Source organism: Anolis sagrei, chromosome 6, assembly GCF_037176765.1.
Source record: "Anolis sagrei isolate rAnoSag1 chromosome 6, rAnoSag1.mat, whole genome shotgun sequence".
NCBI classification, from domain to species: domain Eukaryota; kingdom Metazoa; phylum Chordata; class Lepidosauria; order Squamata; family Dactyloidae; genus Anolis; species Anolis sagrei.
In genome coordinates, this window is record NC_090026.1 from 15,984,628 (window position 1) to 16,003,547 (window position 18,920).

General features: G+C 45.5%; 2 protein-coding genes across 5 annotated transcripts in view; both read right to left on the reverse strand.

The window, feature by feature from the left end:
• Positions 1–1,643: 1,643 nt before the first annotated feature.
• Positions 1,644–7,420, reverse strand: TMEM265 (transmembrane protein 265). Its single transcript, XM_060780213.2, has 2 exons — positions 6,002–7,420; positions 1,644–2,218 (listed from the first exon to the last, which is right to left on the reverse strand). The coding sequence occupies exons 1-2, from the start codon at positions 6,206–6,208 to the stop codon at positions 2,057–2,059; spliced, it is 369 nt and encodes a 122-aa protein (XP_060636196.2). The 5' UTR covers positions 6,209–7,420; the 3' UTR covers positions 1,644–2,056.
• A 2,116-nt stretch (positions 7,421–9,536) lies between these two features.
• Positions 9,537–18,920, reverse strand: part of SRCAP (Snf2 related CREBBP activator protein) — a 33,326-nt gene continuing 23,942 nt past the window's right edge. For 3 of the 4 annotated variants that reach the window (XM_060780215.2, XM_060780217.2, XM_060780216.2), the window contains 10 exons: positions 18,588–18,820; positions 18,076–18,440; positions 17,694–17,896; positions 17,404–17,573; positions 16,766–16,962; positions 16,366–16,480; positions 15,890–16,018; positions 15,613–15,795; positions 15,189–15,272; positions 9,537–14,781 (listed from right to left, as the gene is read on the reverse strand). In XM_060780215.2, the coding sequence (XP_060636198.2) occupies positions 10,837–14,781; positions 15,189–15,272; positions 15,613–15,795; positions 15,890–16,018; positions 16,366–16,480; positions 16,766–16,962; positions 17,404–17,573; positions 17,694–17,896; positions 18,076–18,440; positions 18,588–18,820 (5,624 nt within the window). In that variant the 3' untranslated portion in view covers positions 9,537–10,836. The remainder of the gene's footprint in view (positions 14,782–15,188; positions 15,273–15,612; positions 15,796–15,889; positions 16,019–16,365; positions 16,481–16,765; positions 16,963–17,403; positions 17,574–17,693; positions 17,897–18,075; positions 18,441–18,587; positions 18,821–18,920) is intronic. The other variant, XM_060780214.2, reaches the window with a different exon arrangement.

Genomic DNA, 18,920 nt, shown 5'->3' on the forward strand with positions numbered 1-18,920 from the left:
CACAGCTGACCACGCTGGGAAATTGGCATTGAATGTTTGCCATGTATATGTGCATTGTAATCTGCCCTGAGTTCCCTGCGGGGTGAGAAAGGCAGAATATAAATACTGTAAATAAATAAATAAATAAATAAATAAACTATTTTGATACAGTGCACATTAAAATTTCCCACTCCCGCCCAGCTGTACCAGCTGATGATAATGTGGTCTGTGCTCATTCAGAAGATCTACAAGCCACTTTAGACTCCTTTGCAGAAGCATATGAAAAGCTTGACCTCTCACTGAACATCGAGAAAACTAATGTGTTCTACCAGCAGTCACCAGCCAATGCCAGAAATACAGCTTAATGGTGTAACATTAGAAAATTTCTGCTACCTTAGCAGCCACCTCTCCACAAAAGTCAACATCAACACTTAAATAATGTTCACCCTAGTTGGAATTATCTGAAAAGGGACAAGAGGTGCAGAACAGATAATGCTCAGTTCATGAGATGATTTAGCTTCCACATAAGGATTTGCTACACATTTCACCTGTTCACGCAACAAGCCAATGTTATAGACATAGGAGTGACTTATGCAGTGGAATGAAAATCATGTGTAGTTCATGTCTTTATCAATCCACACACTGTCTTGCTAGAGAAAAGATATGCCACACAGCTCATCAATAAATAATAAGGTGTTTACTCTTTGTTATGCAGAGCAACATATATACAGTCATGTGAACAGTTGCATTGACTCACACAATGTCCTTTGAGAGAGATTCAAATGTTCCTTGGGTGTCCATGTGAAGAATCTTCTTCCAGCACCTCAGAAGCAGAAAATAGAATCAAAGAGTTGGAAGAGACCTCATGGGCCATCCAGTCCAACCCCCTGCCAAGAAGCAGGAATATTGCATTCAAATCACCCCTGACAGATGGCCATCCAGCCTCTGTTTAAAAGCTTCCAAAGAAGAAGCCTCCACCACACTCCGGGGCAGAGAGTTCCACTGCTGAACGGCTCTCACAGTCAGGAAGTTCTTCCTCATGTTCAGATGGAATCTCCTCTCTGGTAGTTTGAAGCCATATACTAACTTGTCTTGTCTATATATACTAACTTGTCTATATATATATACTAACTTGTCTATATATACTAACTTGTCTTGGCAAGCTCCTGCACAGTAAACCTAAGCATGTAACTGTTGCCAAAACTCCCAGGCTCAGCTAGCACCCTGCTGGTAGCCCAACCAATCAACTTTGTGATTTGCATTTTTCAGTTAACACACTCACCAACTGATTTTTACATGCTCCAACTACATAATAATAATAATAATAATAATAATCATCATCATCATCATCATCATCTTTATTTATACCCCACCACTATTTCCCAAAGGGGACTCGGAGTGGATAACATGCCCAGAATTACAGTACAACAAAATAAAATAAAATAACAGAAATTGAAATAAACAGATGCAAAATAACGTGATGAAGAAATAAAATAAAAGGCCCCGTCCACCCAGCTGTATAAAATCCACACTAAACTGAATTAAATGGCAGTGTGGGCTCAGATAATCTAGTTCAAAGCAGATATTGTGGATTATCTTCCCTGATATTCTGGGTTACTGTATATGGCTGTGTGGAAGGGCAAGAGAAAATTTGAATCCAGATCTTCCAAAATGCAGTACTTTATTTACTCCGTTGAAAGCACATCATCTCATAGGCTCATGACATAAGAATACTGGACGAACAAGCAGCATCTGATTTCAAATAAAAATAAAAATACTATAACAGGGAAATTACAAACACAGTACTTTTCTTCTTCTTTATCCCATTCCCTCAAAATTGCTGATCTACAGTCAAGAGAAAGGTCTAAATTGTGATGAGTGGCACAGTGTCTCCTTAGGATAATGTAACCCTATTTCCACCATTTCTTCTCTAATCTCAGAGTCAACTCAAATGTGAATGTCCCGTGACAGAAAGCAAGCTGTGAACTCGTCCGTTCTCACTCAAGTTGAAAAGAGTAGAGATATTCAGGAGCGTTGGTCCTGGAAGCCCAAAGTCACATTTTCCATGAGATGATCATCATTCTGCACGTGACAGGAGGTAAGAAAGTAAAAACACTGACGCGGGCACCAGAATGAGAAGACCCAGCCAGACGGCAATACTGCAGACAGACATGCGCCGGGATTTCTGGGCCCAATGAGCTGCCAACTCTTGGGAGCCAGCTTTGTGTTTCTCATTAGCCTAAAAAAGAGAAATACAAGAGGAAATATTAAAAATATTGAATACAGCTACCAGATGAGTCTTATTCAAAAGAAAGGATCTTATATTTTAACTTTGTTTCTATTAGCTTAAATGCAGTAAGTTACTTGGCCAAACTTTCATAATTCTTTGCTCCTTTGTTTAGGAGTTTGACTATATATTTTTTACTGCCCATTACAGGTGACTATTGTTTTTAGGCTCAAGATAGAGAGAATAATTCTAAATGGGACCAGAAGGTGAGGAACAGGTGAAATGGATTTATTCCCTCGGAAGAAGTTTTGCCAACTGGTTATGTCTGGAAGCCATTTCCTTGACAGCAGTGTACTATGTTTGTGTGTGTGTATTTTAGGTTGCCTTCCACTGAGTAGAAATGTAAACAGAGAGTGGCAAGCAAGGCAAGATTAATATATGAGGGTCGAAACTGCTGCATTTTAGTCCCTATTTCTTGAGTCCTAGGCCCCTCCCACACAGCTGAATAAAATCCCACATGTTCTACTTTGAACTGGAATATATGACAGTGTGGACTCTGATAACCCAGTTCAAAGCATATATTGTGGGATTTTCTGCCTTGATATTCTGGGTTATATGGCAGTGTGGAAAGGCCCTTAATCCAATGTCCAAACTATTCCATGCTAGACCTTTTCTTCTCTTGGGCAGGCTCATTTCTCTAAACCAGTGGTTCCCAACTTTTGATCCTCCAGTTCTTTTAGACTTCCAACTCCCAGAAATTTCAGCCAGTTTACCAGCTGGTAGGAGTTGTGGGAGCTAAAGTCCAAAGCATCTGGAGGACCAAAGGTTGGTCTAAACCAGCAAGAAACCATCAAACCACCTTTCCTTTCTCTTTGAACAACTAGGAAAGTGTACAACATGCATAGAATGCAACAACAACATTTTATTATGAGACTGCGCTCCATGCCAGCCACATTACCTTGGAGGTATCTACGGACAACGCTGACTCTTTGGCATAGAAATGGAGATGAGCACCAACCTCCAGAGTCGGACATGAGCAAAACCTTTACCTTTACTATAGAAACCCATCAGTAAAACCAACAGTCATTATAAATTCTCCCATCTCAGGATAAGTCCATTGTACAAGATACATCTATATGGTTTCAAGTAATACCCCTATCAGAGATTAGTTGCTTTCTCAGCCTTGTTGCCACTGCGAGGAATTTTGCCACTATGAGTCAACCTGTGGCACTTGTCCTCTAAAAGATATCTATCAATCCTCTGTGAGGGATGGCTGGTCATGCGGGACAGGATTGGATATAAAAGTTGGCTATGTTGCACTGTGACCGCATCTCCGTTTATGAACCCACGCGCTCACTTCGTTCATCCGGAGAGGCCCTGCTCACGATTCCGCCTGCGTCGCAGGTGCGTCTGGTGGGGACGTGAGACAGGGCCTTTTCTGTGGTGGTCCCCTGACTCTGGAACACCCTCCCCAAAGATCTTAGACAGGCCCCTACGTTGGCAGTCTTTAGGAAGAACTTGAAGACTTGGCTGTTCCAATGTGCCTTTCCAGAATAGGAAAACTCCAACAAGTCCCAGAAGCACTTTAGTAGAAATTAAGATTGCTGGCACACTGCACTTACCCTATAATCCTACATATCACCTGTCACATCAGCACTTTTAATTCTGTACCCATTACTCTGGCCCGGCCCAGTTTTATTGTGTCTTAGTGTATTGTTTTATTGTTGTTGTTTTTAATATTGCTTTAACTGTTTTTTATTTGCTCTAGGTTGTGTATTGTTATGCTATGTTTTGAGGCCTTGGCCTTTGTAAGCCGCATCGAGTCCTTCGGGAGATGCTAGCAGGGTACAAATAAAGATAATAATAATAATAATAATAATAATAATAATAATATAATAATAGTACTGGCACTGCAGTAAAATGTGTTCTCCGCTGTGGCCCACGACTTTGGAACTCACTACCTGGAGAGATTAGGCAAGCCCCCACTCTAGCAGCCTTTAAGAAAGATCTGAAAACTTGGCTCTTCCGTTGTGCCTTTGGAGAGTGACCATTCGTCCCATTTCTGTCTGTTCCATCTACAGTGTTGTCCTTATGATGCACTTTTCCCCCGTCCTAAATTGAAGGCCTAACTGTACCATTTGTCCTTTTTGGGCTCCTCTCAAATACATTTTTTCCACTCCTACCTCATCCAGGGTTTTATCATCTTATCTTGTCCATTTGGCCTGCCCATTGTGTTCGATTTTCTATTATGCTATCTTGCTTTGTTTACTATATTTTGCCACTGTATGTACTTTATTGTGATGTGATTTTTGTTGTTGTATTTTGCACTTTATTTTGCTGTATTGTATCTTTGGGCTTGGCCTCATGTTAGCCTCCCCATGTCCCCTTCGGGGAGATGGTGGCGGGGTATAAATAAAGTTTATTATTATTATAATATTATTATTGTTGTTGTTATTGTTGCTGTTTCTATTTCATTTTCTCCACAGGGGCATAGTCTTTGGGAGTAAGGAATTCCAGACAGCCTGCCTATTAGCAGCTCTGGGGGAAATATATTTAATCTCACCTGACAAATTTTCTCTAGAGCAGGTTAGAAGCTTTCAGTATTGGGCCTTACCTTCCACCACACCTTATCCTGGACAGAGCACTCTGAAATAGTGATTCAAATGACAAAGGCCTGCTGAGCAGATTAATAAGGTTCTATTACACCAAAGGAGGACAATACGTCCCCTCAGCACTAGAATCATGGAATCAAAGAGTTGGAAGAGACCTCATGGGCTATCCAGTCCAACCCCCTGCCAAGAAGCAGGAATATTGTATTCAAAGCACCCCTGACAAGATGGCCATCCAGCCTGTTTAAAAGCTTCCAAAGAAGGAGCCTCCACCACACTCTGCGGCAGAGAGTTCCACTGCTGAATGGCTCTCACAGTCAGGAAGTTCTTCCTCATGTTCAGACTAAAAATCTTTAATGTCAAAACAGCCTCTAAACTCCTCTTCGATGCAATCATATGGTGTGAAAACTCAACTATTATTCTAGAGATTGCAAGCAAGTTTATAAGATATCTCCTAAATGTACCTTCTTGCGTACCTAATGCAGTCCTGCTTCTAGAAACGGGTGAATGCCCACTGAGTACTAGGGCCTGGACTCCGAAAATGAACCTATGATTAAAGACAATGGTTTTCAAACTAGGAAGAGGTTTACTACATTACCTCTCTTATGAAGCCCCCAAACGCTTTTGAGCGTGGAAGACTGTATGGATGCATATTGGCACATGCATGTATATTCACTGAGAGAGGCAAAGCTAGAAATATTTCTCTGGGTAGCCTAACCTGATGAAGAAATTGAATGGCAGATTTTAGGCGCTGTGATCAAGTTTCTCAGCACCGCCTTGCCGACCAAGTTCATACGTTTGTAAATATGCATGGCATGGGGAATTAGGTTCTTTGAAGAAAACTGCCCCTCCCTTCCACAGGCTTGGTTCCTGAACTTTTGTTCTCTTGATTGACTGGGTGCCAAAAAACCCACAAAGAATCTGGTGGCACCTGAAAGATAAGCAAGGCTTTGGTAGACTGCAGCCAAAAAGAACCTTGTTGCCTTTGGAGGTTGACAATAAACTTTTGAGTCCCTTGCTGGGAGAAGGGCAGGGTGTTAATTAGTAATTAAATATGTTAAAGGATTCGCTGTAGAGAATTTAGTATTGACTCTCCTTAAGACTACTCATTTTCCTTCAAGCTTCTGAAATACCAAAACTCTCCAACACCCCTTTCCCACCCCCTTGATGGAACTATATAACTCACCTTGACTGCATAGATCAGTGCTAGGACTCCAAGGCAAGAACAGCCACAGACAATGCTAGCTATTGCCAAGTTGCGAAGCCGATGCATATGCAAAAGAGGTGGTTTGGCAGGAGGGTCCATGTCTGAGGTGCCAGTGGTGATCATCACATAGGTCTCCGGTGCATCTTGGGGAAGGCTCCCACTTCTAGGTTCCATCTCTTCTCCCATGGCAATAGGCGCACACTGTTGTTGTCGTAACGCAGCGAAAAGACTTCCTTTCCCACTCTTTTTCTCAATGTATGATCATTGTTGCGCATGGAAGACTCCTGTCCACAGGTATTTTTTGAAATTCAAACTCAGGCAGGACACCCAGACTCAAGTCCTCCCTCTCTTATTAGGTTTTGGTGTGGTTCTGACAAAATTGTGTTGTAGTCAGTCTTGGCAACACCAGATCGTTAGAATTAAGAAACAAGGAATGTTTAAAAGGTGTTCCCAAATTAAACAAGGCAAACCACTCAACAGAAATTAATCTGAAGCAACAAGCACTATCTTCCCTGTGCCTGGTTAGATCTGTTTAATTCTTGGCACTTGTTAAGCTATACTTCTTTCTGTGAGTTGAACAGAAAGAGGTGACGGTTTGGTCCTAAGGCCTACATGGATGTGGGAAGCTTACCTCTCTGGCTTTTCACGGCCCTTCAGAAGCCCTTTCTGTTTTAATTTCTCTCTGGACACTGTTCTGTGTGCTCATGCTCCTATCAGATCCCAAGTTCAGATCAAGCCATGCCTTTTTGGGTTGGGTCCAACTCTTGACACCGAATGAAATCTAGTTGCCGCTACTGACTCAGGAATGTGGGTTGCTCCTGCTTTTCGGCATGAGATCATACTCTCATTCTCACAATCTACATTCTGGCACTGAGACTTATGTTTACGAATTCAGAGATGATAAGCAGATATGCACAAAGCCTGGGAGGAGGAAGTATTGAGTTTCTGATAGGAGGAATTTATGTGAGAATTATGAATAAGGTGGGAAACATTATGACCTCCAGTTTCGCTTAGTAATTCTGTCCCAAGAAAGGGAAAGAAAGGTGAGATGAAGTGCCTTAATTCCAGTTTTTTGAACTAAGGATGGAAAACACGAGGCCAAAGATCTGCATGTAGTTTATATTGATAACTTCACTCATTATGGCTTTTCTTACTTCTACCAGTTTGAGAAAGTCAACACAGTCCACAAATTGGAAGTATTACTCCTTTTTAAGCCATTCTCAGAACTCTCCATTAGCACCATCAGAGATCTTACTCACTCAGGGCTTTTGGGAGTTTTGGTCCCTAAAAGTAATCTGAAATTCTGTAAAATTACCACTGTGGCAACTCAAACACCAAGTGAAAAAAGACCACCCATTTTACAAAATATCAAGACAATTTTCTTATCGAGATGGAATGCTGGTTCACTAAAATAAAAATGGCAAGGGATTAACAAAGACTACCTCCAGTTAAAAAATGTAAGGTTGCTTACCTGTAACCGTAGTTTCCCGAGTGGTCATCTGTGAATTCGCACATATGGTAAGCTGCGCTGGCGCAGAAGTGTTACCATATGTGCGTATTCACAGCTCACCACACAGGGAAACCATTCCTCCCCTACTAGGCTGGGTCAATCTCTTCAATGCAGCTCTTCATTCAATAAAAATACTGTTGGCTAGGTGGAAAGGACCCATTTTAATGCTCAATCTTACACATGCTTTGATACTCCAGGGGTGAGGCCTCATCATTAACACCAATAGATTATCCAATTCAAAAGGAAACCCTCCCTTAGCACTGAAATGGGCCCAGGCAAGTCCAAACAAGGGCACACCTTTGCCAAAGCAGCACAGAGAAATTACAAGGTTCCTACTGCTAAGCAATGTCCAAGCCAAGAAACCAGTTTGCCCACATTCCTCTTACCTAGTAAGAATCAAGAGCACCTTCCAAAGCGTGTGGCAAAACAGAATTAAATTATTAGTCATGATTTCCTCTTCCAGGACTCTTTAAAGCACTTGGGCTCTATATTCATGGGCGTTGGACATATATTAAAACCCTAAAATGTATTTTGTGATAAATTGGTCCAGCTCTGTACAAGTTAAATGCTCCTGGCTCATTTTTGGGTGGCTCCCAACTCTTTGCCTTTCTGATATGGTGGGTGCAAAGTTGCTTTACTTCTGTGGTGAGTGAAAACAGACTCTGTATGTTGTTGGATGAAACCCCCAGCATTTATCCAATGTCCTTTGCTGGCTATGGCTGAGGGAACTTGGCATGGGTAAATTGTTGAGACCAGAACACAGCAGTTCACTGCCATAACAGATTATTTTGAATGGTTGTAGATAGTACTCTGAGAAGTGAAAGGGTGCCTAAGTCAACAGAGAAGCCAGTACAGATTGGGGGAACATGTTACTAAAGGTTATATGTGTTGTATGTCAGCCTGTGATTGTGTCTGATGTTCACGATGGGAATGATGTCCATGTTGTTGTTCCTGATAGGAATGTTTCTGATGGTATTGGGGATGAGGGGCTGCTTGGGCCTGACCTAAGATCAGAAGAGGCCTGAATTGTTTCAGGAAGATTCACAAGGCCACATTCCTGAGAGGCCTGTCACCGCTTTTCTCAGAGCAACTGTCTGAAAATGATCCTGAAATTGATTTGTCAGGTACAGGACTTAATGAGGGAGAGGATAGTGAAACCTTAGTCAGAAAGCAAAGTTTTAGTAAAGAGATGCAGAACTTTCAGAAACTGAGACGATCAGTCTGGCTACAGCGAAAGAGAGATAGCAAATTGTTATCTGGAAGGTCAAGAAAAATGCTTTCCTTCCAGTTTTGGGATCTGGAAAAGGTTTATAATGATTTGTGGGAGGCAGTTGCCTCAGTCAACATTATTTTATCACAGTCTTGCTTTCAAGTGCTCTGAGTTTCTTGTACCAACTTTCTACCAAGCTTAAATTTTGCCTATGGGACTTTCCTGGTGTTTTGTTTCATGGTTTTAAGTGTCTTGTTTCATGAATTTCTAGGTCCTCATGGAACTTGCTTGCTTTCCTTTGAAGCTTAAGGACTACCTTGGATTTTGGACCTTTACTGTTTTTACTATTTTTACTGCTCTGCCTACAGATATTCTACAATACACTGCTTGCTGATTTTACCAAGCTGGTGTGGCGTTTCAGGTCAGAGGTGTTCCTGCTCTGGTGTATGACAATAAAAACCTACTCTGCTCATTCTGTGAACTATAAATATGCAATGGGAATAGATTCACTTTACATCTGGAGAATAAAATCTGGAAGGAACCTCCTCCTACGAGAACTAACCTGGCCACAATGTGGCAGTTATCAAAAGCTGACTGTAGCATATAGGGAAAAACAGTTTGAACATTCTGCCAACATTGTGCTTAAAAATATGATGGCAAGCGATTAACAAAGACTACCTCCAGTTAAAAACCAAGATCCAGTTAAGTAGTATCTAGATCTGAGAAGTAAGAAACTACCATATGTGTGATTCACAGTTGACCATGATGGGAAAAGAAGACTCCACAGACGCAAATGGTGTGCTGTTGTTGTTTTTTTGTTGTTTTGTTTTTTGTTGTTTTTTTAACACTTTATTCATAGCATTATTCTGAAGAAAGATTACATCGGTCTTCTGTACAAGTTCTGAACATGCTTCAGTAGGAAAGACAGCTCCATGGGAACACCTCACCCTCCGCCACCCCAACTGCACCCCTCCCCAAAACCAGAGAACTGCTGCCGCTACCCACAAATCCCACTGCGGTGGAGGAGGGGAGGGAACGTTGTGCTCCCCTATACAAAATAACCTTTGCATAGATTATGTTCAAAAGAACCTATTTTACAACAAGAGAGCTGTACAGTGGTGGGAAAAAGGAGAGGGATCTGACCCAACTCAGAAGCCCACAACAAGTCCTTGGAGCAGTGAGCTGCAATTTACATTGTTAAAAACAAGACAGTTTCCCCAGATGGTGGTGGTGCCTAAGGCGAGAGCACGACTTTTTGGGAGGTGGGCCTTACACCATCCCCAACTTTGAAGGGTCAACTCTCCCACCGCCTTGAGCCTCTAAAGGGCCCTAAACTGTGAACGGATTAAGCGGGAGACAATCAGAACGGGTAGCCAGGGAAAGGGACCCAGCTTTTGGTCACTGTCATTTAAAAACCAACCCAAAGCCATTAAAAAAGTAAGAGCTAATTGTGTTACAAATCAGATGGGCATTCCCTGCAGACAGAGGGGAGGAAAAAGAGGATGGGGGATACCAAGCCCCAACTTGTGACCATTTAAAATAGGATGTAAGCCTAAGGAACACTTGGGCTGAAGCTTCCCAAAGTGGTAGTCAAATGATAGGGGAGTCTAGGGGTGGCGACAGCCCTTTACTGTCATCTCGAAGGGCCACAGCTCTACTGAGCTGCAGCGCTTACACCCCCAGCCCACGAGCATGAAGTCACAGAATTCATTGTGAAAAGTGCTGGTCCTCTCCCTTTCTCTTGGGTGGCGCAACTGAGCCATGCACCCAGAACTGGCAACTTCAAGCAAGAGGGGCCCTCGCCTTATTCTGAGAAAGAGCACCTGGGAATGAACAGCCAGGTCGCCACCAGCAATCTCCTTCTCCTCCTTTCAAGTAATACTCTAACAGTCAATCTGGAATGCAGGGAGCTGTGGGAGGGAGTTAAGCCCCAGAGATTGACCCTCAACCCCCCCCCCCCCCATATGAACAGGAGGGATGAGAACAAGGGAAGCGGTGGCGGACTAGATCTGCTTACGGTATGTGAGTGGGAACAGAAGGCCGCCAATCCATCCGCGCAGACAAGTGATAGCAGAATCTCTTGCGCTGCCATCATCACGTCTTGGGTTTACGACCTCTGTTACTTAGTGAAGAGGTAACGGGGGTAGCTGGGGAGGGGGCGCTGGATGAAGAAATCACCCCAGGGACTCCCACTGCTGAGGCAGCAGCAGCAGCAGAACTAGCGCCCGCCCTCCTGGTGGGAACTGGGGAAGGAGCCAAGCTGGTAGTGTCAGCAGGCTTTGCTGCACTACGGAGAACCCGGTCAGCCGAGCCACCACGAGGACGTTGCCTCTGTGCTCTCCTTCTGCCATGCACCCCAGCCTCACAACACTGGCGCTTGGATTGACGATTACCATTATTACTGTTTGACTCTGGGGAGGATTCAGACTCTCTGCCCTCCTGGTCCGAAGAGGCTTGAGGAGCAGGTGACTTGCTCCTATCACTCACTTGACTGCTCCCCAACGAGTAGCGCCGCTTTCGCCGATGAATCTCCCATTCCAGTGGTGGAACAAGGCTGCCAGGCCGCAGGCGGGTAGAACGGCCGGGGGTCTCACTGGGAACTTGTTCCCAAGCACTGCTCTCCGATGATGAGGCACCCTCTATGACTACGTTCTTTGGGGAGGACTGAGCTGAACTCGGCTCTGGCTTCTCATCACGCTTGAGCCGAGAAAGCCTGGTGAGCGGGCGATTGTCCTCATCCTCTAGTGAGCTCTGGCTGGGGCTGGACAACGACGGGCCAAGTTCATCATTTCTCTTTCGTCTCTGACGTTTACAGGCAGGGTCTGCTAACTTCTCTATCTTAGGGGAGATTTTCTGGTCAGAGGTGGAAGCAGGCGGTGGTGCTGCCTCCAGACGCGGAGGTGGTGTGTTCTTTGGGGGCCTCCCTCTCTTCCGCTTGGGTGGAGAATCCAGCAACTGGGAGGCTTCAGAGGCCATATGTGGCGGAGGGAGAAAAGGCGGCTTTTCTTCCATCTCTGTGGAAGTTTCCACTGCAGAAACCACACTAGGGGGAGGGGCAAGAGTTTCACACATCTCTGTGGGTGATTTGGAAAGTGATTTAAGGGGACTTGCCAAAAGTTCTAGCGAAATTGGTTTTGACTGTGACATGGATTTGGGGTGCATGGACTTTCGATTCCGTGCTTTCGAAGGTGTTTTTGAGACCAAAGTCGTTTTGGGAGCCGGATTTACTGACTTGTGTATCTCAGGTGTCGCCTCTGTTACAGCAGTGGATCTACAGGACTTTTTCAGCTGCTTTTTTAACTTGGGGGACAGGTCAGGTTTTGCAGCTGTGGCTGGTAGTGTTTTTGAAGCAGAAGTCTTAGGAGAAACAACGGGGGACTCCTGAAGCTTGGGGGGACGCCCACGCCGTTTTTTTTCTACTGGGGAATCATTTGGACTACTCCGCTTATCCTTGGGAGACTTAGCCTTTTGTCTACAGGTCTTGTGCAGCTTCTGCTCAGAATCTTTATTCCTGGGTTGAGTCTTGGACAATTTTTGTTCAGAGGTCTTATTGTGACTCTTAGAAACCTTCTTGGAGGTCTTAATTTGAGGCTGGATTTCAGGTAGCTTCTGTTCTGAGGTCTTCCCTTGGAGTTGGATCTCTGATATCTTCTGTTCGGGGTTATTTTGAAGTTGGAACTCAGTAACCTTCCTCTCAGTTATGTCACTTCGGGGATGGGTCTGGGGTATGCTTGACTCGGAAGTCTTAATTTGGAGTTGGGTTTCAGGTGTCATCTGCTCAGAGCTCTTTCTCTGGGACTCTGTCTCAAGGACTGTCTGCTTTGGTGTTTTATTTTGAGAGCTCGCTTCCAAGGTTGGCTCAAGAAGGGGAGGGAGGCTCATCGGACTCTCAGCGCTCTTGTTCTTGGGGGGACGCCCTCGTTTGCGTTTGACAGGCTCGGTGGAGGGGCTGGCAAAAAGCTCACCTCTCGAGATTCCATCTCTCTCCTTTGCCGCTGCTCGGCTCTCCATCTCAATTCTCCGGCGGGCTGGCAAGTCACGCAACAGGGGCAACTCTTTACCAGAGGATGAAGTTTCTGGCTCCGACCCGCTCTGGGCTGAGCTGTTGCTGGGACTCATCATGGAGCTATCAGACGCATCCAGTTCATGCACACGATGCCGGCGGCGGCGAACTAGCTCCTTTTCCTCCACCACTGTGACCAGCCTCCCTGGCAACTTCCGTAAGACTTTGGCAGTGGGACTATCCTGGTCTTGATAGCTCTGCCGGATCTGTACATCAGCACTGGTGCGGCGGCGGCGTGTTTTGATTGGTGAAAGACTGTCATCTGAAGAGGTGGTTCCTGGACAGATTCCACTAGCTGATGAACTCTCGTGTACAGAGACAGCACCCGGAGATATGGTGGTAATCTCTGCTTCTTTGATGGGCTGTTCATCCTCATGAAAGTTTTTCTCCACCACTTCTTGTCCCTGCTTGGGTGATTCCATGAGGCTGCTGCTGCTTCTGCTAGCTTGGTCTGTAGTGAGTAATTCAGTCTCAACTAAGGCAATTTCAGGATGGGGAACCTCAGCAAAGTCTGAAACAGGGAAAGGCAGCTCTTTAGTTTTTGGAAGCTGCTCCAAACCATTTTGTTCCTTGACACAGGGTAAAGTTTCCACATGAAGATGGGAGCTAGCAGCTGTCATGGAGTGGTCAAAGGAAGTGGATACAGGAACCTCTATCTTGGGGATCTCACTCTCAAATGTGGGCATCGAACCATCAGCAGCTTCCTTTGGGCTTTCAATGGGAGGTGCATCCGGTACTTTTCTATCATCATCATCTGGAGGTGTGACCTCCAGAGCAGCTTCCATTCTGGGTGCCTCATCCACAGAATTCTGTGATTCTTGGTCCAAAGCATCATAACTGTCAGTCATATCCACTTCTTTTTCTGGCCTGGGTAAGGTCTCCTTTTGCTCGTTCAATGGGATGTCACTTTCACAAGCAGCATCTGGTTTGTTCTCACAATATAGTTCTGGAGTGGTAATGGGCAGTACTAGGTTTGGTGCAATCTCTTCAATGGCCAAGATCTCTAGGCTGGTCTTTGCAATATCAGCTGGTGCCTGCGGCTCCAGTAACTCCATATTTGAGATATTCTCTGCAGTATGGAACTCGGGGACTGATGAATTGAGTTGGGGCATTTCCTTTTGTTTTTGCATGTTCATATCTGCTTTTAACTTGGTTCCTTCGGCATCAAGTTCCTGTGGCTGTATCTGTGAGATCTGTGTTTTTAATACTAGTGCTTCAGGTGTAGAAGAGCTGGGCTGCAGTTTATCCAAACAGGGTGATTTCTCGGACTTCTGTGGACCTAACCTTGGTGCTTTATTCAAACTGGAATCTGTTATCTGCGGAGGACCTTCTAGCAACTTACCAGCAGGTTGAGCTTCTGCTTTTGGAGGGCTGCCTTTCAGAACTCTGTCACCAGCAGCTCCTTCATCCATCTTCTGTGAAGTCACTGGGAACAATTTACTTCCAGCAACTAGGGTCTCTGCCTTGTGAGGATTAGTTCTCAAAACTCTGTCACCAGAAGGAGAAACTTCAGTTTTTTGTGAGGCTGCTTTCTGTCCCCTCTCCCCAGCAGCTGAGACCTTAGTCCAAGGCTCTTCTCGACGGGGCACAGCTCTCCGGGTGTTCAAAACAAGCTTCTCCTCCCGCTCCTGCTCTCTGCGCACAGCAGCACCTCGTGTGTGCTGAGCTACTTGGGGCAGAGTGTCATCATCTTCACCAGTCGCCACTCGGGGATGCCGAAGACTTGACAGCCTTGCTTGGGTGGACTCACTGTCCCCACTGTCTCCTTCTCGGGGCGGAAGGCGAGAGCTACGCAGCCTTTCACTCATGCGGGTGCCTGTCCTCTCTGGTGCTCCACGGTTCGCAGTCTTGGCCTTTTTGCTTTTCTTGCTGGACGTCTCCTCAAGGAGACAGTTTTCATCTTCATCCTCAGGCAGCTTGAAGACAACCTCATCCTTAGCCTGATCAATATCTTTGCGGGCTGCTTCGACTTGTTCCTGGCCAAAATAGAGAAGCAGTTCAGTGGGCATCCCAAGAGGTTCACCACTTGCTCATTCCAGCAAGCCTTCAAAGACCAAGTCCACTTCCCTTCTCCTTTAAACTAACTATAATAACCAGCCCCTGCTCTGTGGCAAACCCACAGAGGCTTAGTCTACAAACCTTTTGTCATGTATGTGATCTCCATGAAAGGTTGCAAGTCCAGACGAAAAAAGATTTGCAACAGCCTGGAAGATGGTTACTATGTGGCTGCCTTTTAAGCTGGATCAGACCAAGGAGCTGACCAACTTCAAATGGGGAAATAATACAGCCGTTTCAAACTTGTGCAAAATAGCTTCAGCTGCACTGGCCAGATGAGGCACCATGCAGAAGAGGGATAGCCCCAATGGGGGGATAAGGAATTTACCTCTGCCTGCTTTAACTCCTCCCGACTGATGTCCTCTAGAGATGCCTCCAAAAAGTTCATGGCATAGCGCTCAATGGGGGTGAGCTGCAAAAGGTAAAAGAAATTCACAGGTGATTTTTCAGGGAAAGGGTAAGTCTATCAGTCAGAATAAGAAAGAAAAATTAGAGGAAGATTCCCTAGCTGTTGCGAGAACGGCGGATAAAAGGAACTGAGGCAGGAGCTCCTCCTACTGGCTATATATACTCTACGGGGTAAATGGGTGGGGATACAGTCTAACAGTGTCTAAGAGATTTCTAGAAGATTCCGAAGCTGTCTGTGCATGCGCACAAAAAAACACAAAATATGCGTATTTCACAGAGACCATGATCGCAGAAGCTCAAAAGCAGGCAAAACACTGCACCTTTTGCTCTAAGAGACCACATACCTGTTCTACCAGGGAAGCAATCTCCTGCTCAGCTTTTGACAGCTCCTCCTCCTCTTCCTTGCTTGGCCTGTCCTCAGAGTCCAGAGGGATGTTCTCATTAAATTCTGCCAACTCAGCCACTTGCTCTGCTTTGGCCTGGGTAGCGGCCCGGATGTCTTCAGGGTCCTCCGCCTTGCAAAGGGCCTGTAAGCCAGACATGGAAAGGGAAGCAAGGTTCCTTCGCAAAAGAGGGCAAACTCCTTACATTTGCCATTGTGGCCAAGTAAAAGAAACTCACCTGCTCTAAAATCTGGGTCTGCTTGGTGGCCATGGTTTCCTCTTCATCCTCCTGTGCTACTGCTGGGAACTCCCCTTCTTTCTTAGCTGGTTCATCAAGTGGCATGTCAAAAAGCTCACGAATGGTTTGCTGTAAGTACAGAAACAAGGAAATCACAAATGGCCCTTCACTAGTGAGCAGCTCACTAGGAAAGTGGGGTTTTTTTTGGGGGGGGGGGGGGGAGAATCGCATTTCAAGACTCCTCCCAGAACAGGCATCCTCAAACTGCAGCCCTTCAGCTGTTTGGGCCTCCAACTCCCAGAAGCCCTAACGAGCTTGTTCAATTGTCAGGAATTCTGGGAGTTGAAGGCCCAAACAGCTGGAGGGCCATAGTTTGAGGGTGCCTATTTTAGAGTATAGTATTATCAAGGCAGTATTAGCTATAAAGCAATCCTGTCAAAGGTTGCCCTGAGCATTGACACAATTTGCATGATTACCTGCTTGAAATAGGCCGTAGTGAAATTTCCCCCCTCAATAGCCATGTCTCCGAGCATCCTCTTCTGATTTGCCTTCTTCAGGATGTTTTCTTCCACCGTTCTTTCACTGATCAATCTAAAAAGGACAATACAGAGCTAACTTTAAAAATTATGGAAGGTGCACCACAACATCTGCACTATAAAATCAAAGACACTGCCCAAATCCCTTTGACAAAAAGCATTCTTCAGGGGGCTTAACACACTAAACATTCTAGCCTTGATCCCGGCATTTCCTAATGACTTTGGCATTGACTTGTGATCACAATTCTGGAGTTTCTACCATCAGTGTAGACCTTATTAGGAGCAACTTGAACTATTGGTGTGCTTTAGTGTAAGAGGCTGGCCAAAGAGCCCAGCGAACCTGTAGATGTGAACATCCCGTGTCTGCCCAATCCGATGGCAACGATCCTGAGCCTGGGCATCCATGGTGGGGTTCCAGTCACTGTCATAAAACACCACGGTGTCAGCCCCCGTCAAGTTCACTCCCACACCACCGCTGCGTGTCGACAAGATGAAACAGAATATGCGTTTATCTGCGTTGAAACGCTCCATGAGTGCCTGCCAAATCAGAAAAGGAACCAGAGTCCAAAAGAGAAAGAAAATCCAGGATTGTTTTCACTTCCTTGCTCAGGGAAGGAAATACAGTAAAATCCAGAAGAGTAATACCAACAATACTCTCAATTCTGCAGCCTAGAAAGTTATCATTCATCTCCGGAACTACAGAACCAACCAAAAGTTCTACCTGAAAGGATGACTTAAGACCACTCCTTTAATGCATCACCTTTACTCCAATGTCTAAATCAAGGAACCACTTGTCCTCCAGTCAATGGCAAAAGCTCAGAGGGCATGTTTCTTAATTTAATCTGAGTGCAGGCAATCACTTTCTACCTTTCAGTTTCAACTTTTGGTGCAAATCTTTTCACGCCTATTGTCAAAGTTGTTTCTGTTTAGGACATTGTCCTAGCGCCCAAGAAGTGGCAACAGGGGGCAGTCTCCTACCTGACGTTGCTCTATCCGGGTGCTCCCATCCAGCCTCAGGTAGATATGCCCATGATAATTGAGAAATTGCTCCAGTACATCCAGCATACGAGTCATCTGAGTGAAAATTAGGACTCTGTGCGCGCCAGCCTTGAGCTGCCGTAACAAAATATCCAAGGTCTGCAGCTTTCCTGAGGATTTTTAAAGAGAGAATAATTGGATAAAAGACAGAAAAATAATAATTACCAAGTTGCCTGACCTTAACTCTCATTCCCATCTAGTGTCATGCAGCTCCTACCCTTCACACATACCACAGTCATACTGGATGAGGCGGAGGTCTGGGAACTGAGTCCCCATGCTGCAAACGATACGATGCAGGCAGCTGGCGTGGGGTGAGAGCTCCTGCCGCAGAGTCTCTTTGAAGACAGCCTGCTGAAGCAGGAGTGATGGGGGTGGGTGTGAGCTGTGCATGGTGATGGCAGGAGCCTCCACAGGAGGCATAACAAATATGAACCTGCAGAAAGAGAAGAGAGGCTAAAGAAAGGACAGGAAGACGCCAGAGGCCCTCTGGAAAGTCTCATGTTCCTTCCAGGACTTAAAGTCATAATTCCCAGGGAAAAATTGGGAAACCAGATAGGCTTCTTTACACTCTCTCTGTCAACACTTTCACTCTGTTCAGGAAAACAACATTACCTTTCTATAATGTTTGACAGTTCTTCAATTCGCTGCTGTGGTGTCATGATCGCCTGAGAAATGGTATCTGATCGCTGCCAGTAGGCCTCAAGGCGATGGGGGTCCCTTTGAACTTGTGCTACATAGCAGTTAGTATAACCAGTTCCTCTTGAGCTTTGAGGTTTGACTTCTTGGACTGCCACAACTTGCTCTTCACTTCCCTCCTCCCCCTCCTTCCAAGGAGGAGGAGATGGGGGAAAGATTGAACAAAAGCGCAGCACCTCAGTACCATAAATGGGCACAAGGTTGCAGTGTTGCTCATTGAGGCGGAAAAGACGGTCAATGCGTTCTTCCTTTTGCTTCTTCCGCTTCTCTTCAAGTGATTCCTAAAGTGGAGTACTGTCAGTCAGACAAAGAGGAACCCAGTCCCATTTCCCATCTCACATCCTCCTGAACATCCACACCACCTACTTGAATGTCCTCCCCTAGGAACCTAGGACCCAGAACCTGGGTCTTTCAGTCAGGCAACTCACCAGATAAAAGGGTGAACGGGGTGGTGGAGGGGGCTGCCGCCGGAGCCTTGGGGCCAGGAGAGAAGGGGGAGGCGGTGTCGGTGTTGTGGAGCGCAACAGTAACACCTCGGGTTCTTCCCTGGGCACTGGACTGGAGGTGGTTGGCGAAATTATCGCAGGAGAGGCATTGGCAGGAACAGCAGCAGCTGGTGTGACAACAAACGGAGTCACTGTAGAAGGAGAGGATGCTGTGACTGTAGAAGGAAACCAAAGAATCAAGGGAACAGGCAATGGAAAGCACTAACAATCCTGACCTGACCCTTAAAATTCCATATTTTATTGCCTAGCAGTCAC

Bases quoted from the DNA above. Each gene is read 5' to 3' on its own strand.
- TMEM265 (XM_060780213.2), bottom strand. From the start codon at position 6,208: ATGGGAGAAGAGATGGAACCTAGAAGTGGGAGCCTTCCCCAAGATGCA. The intron at 2,219-6,001 runs GTGAGTTATATA...TCTCTTTTTTAG, and splicing joins CACTGATCTATGCAGTCAAG to GCTAATGAGAAACACAAAGC.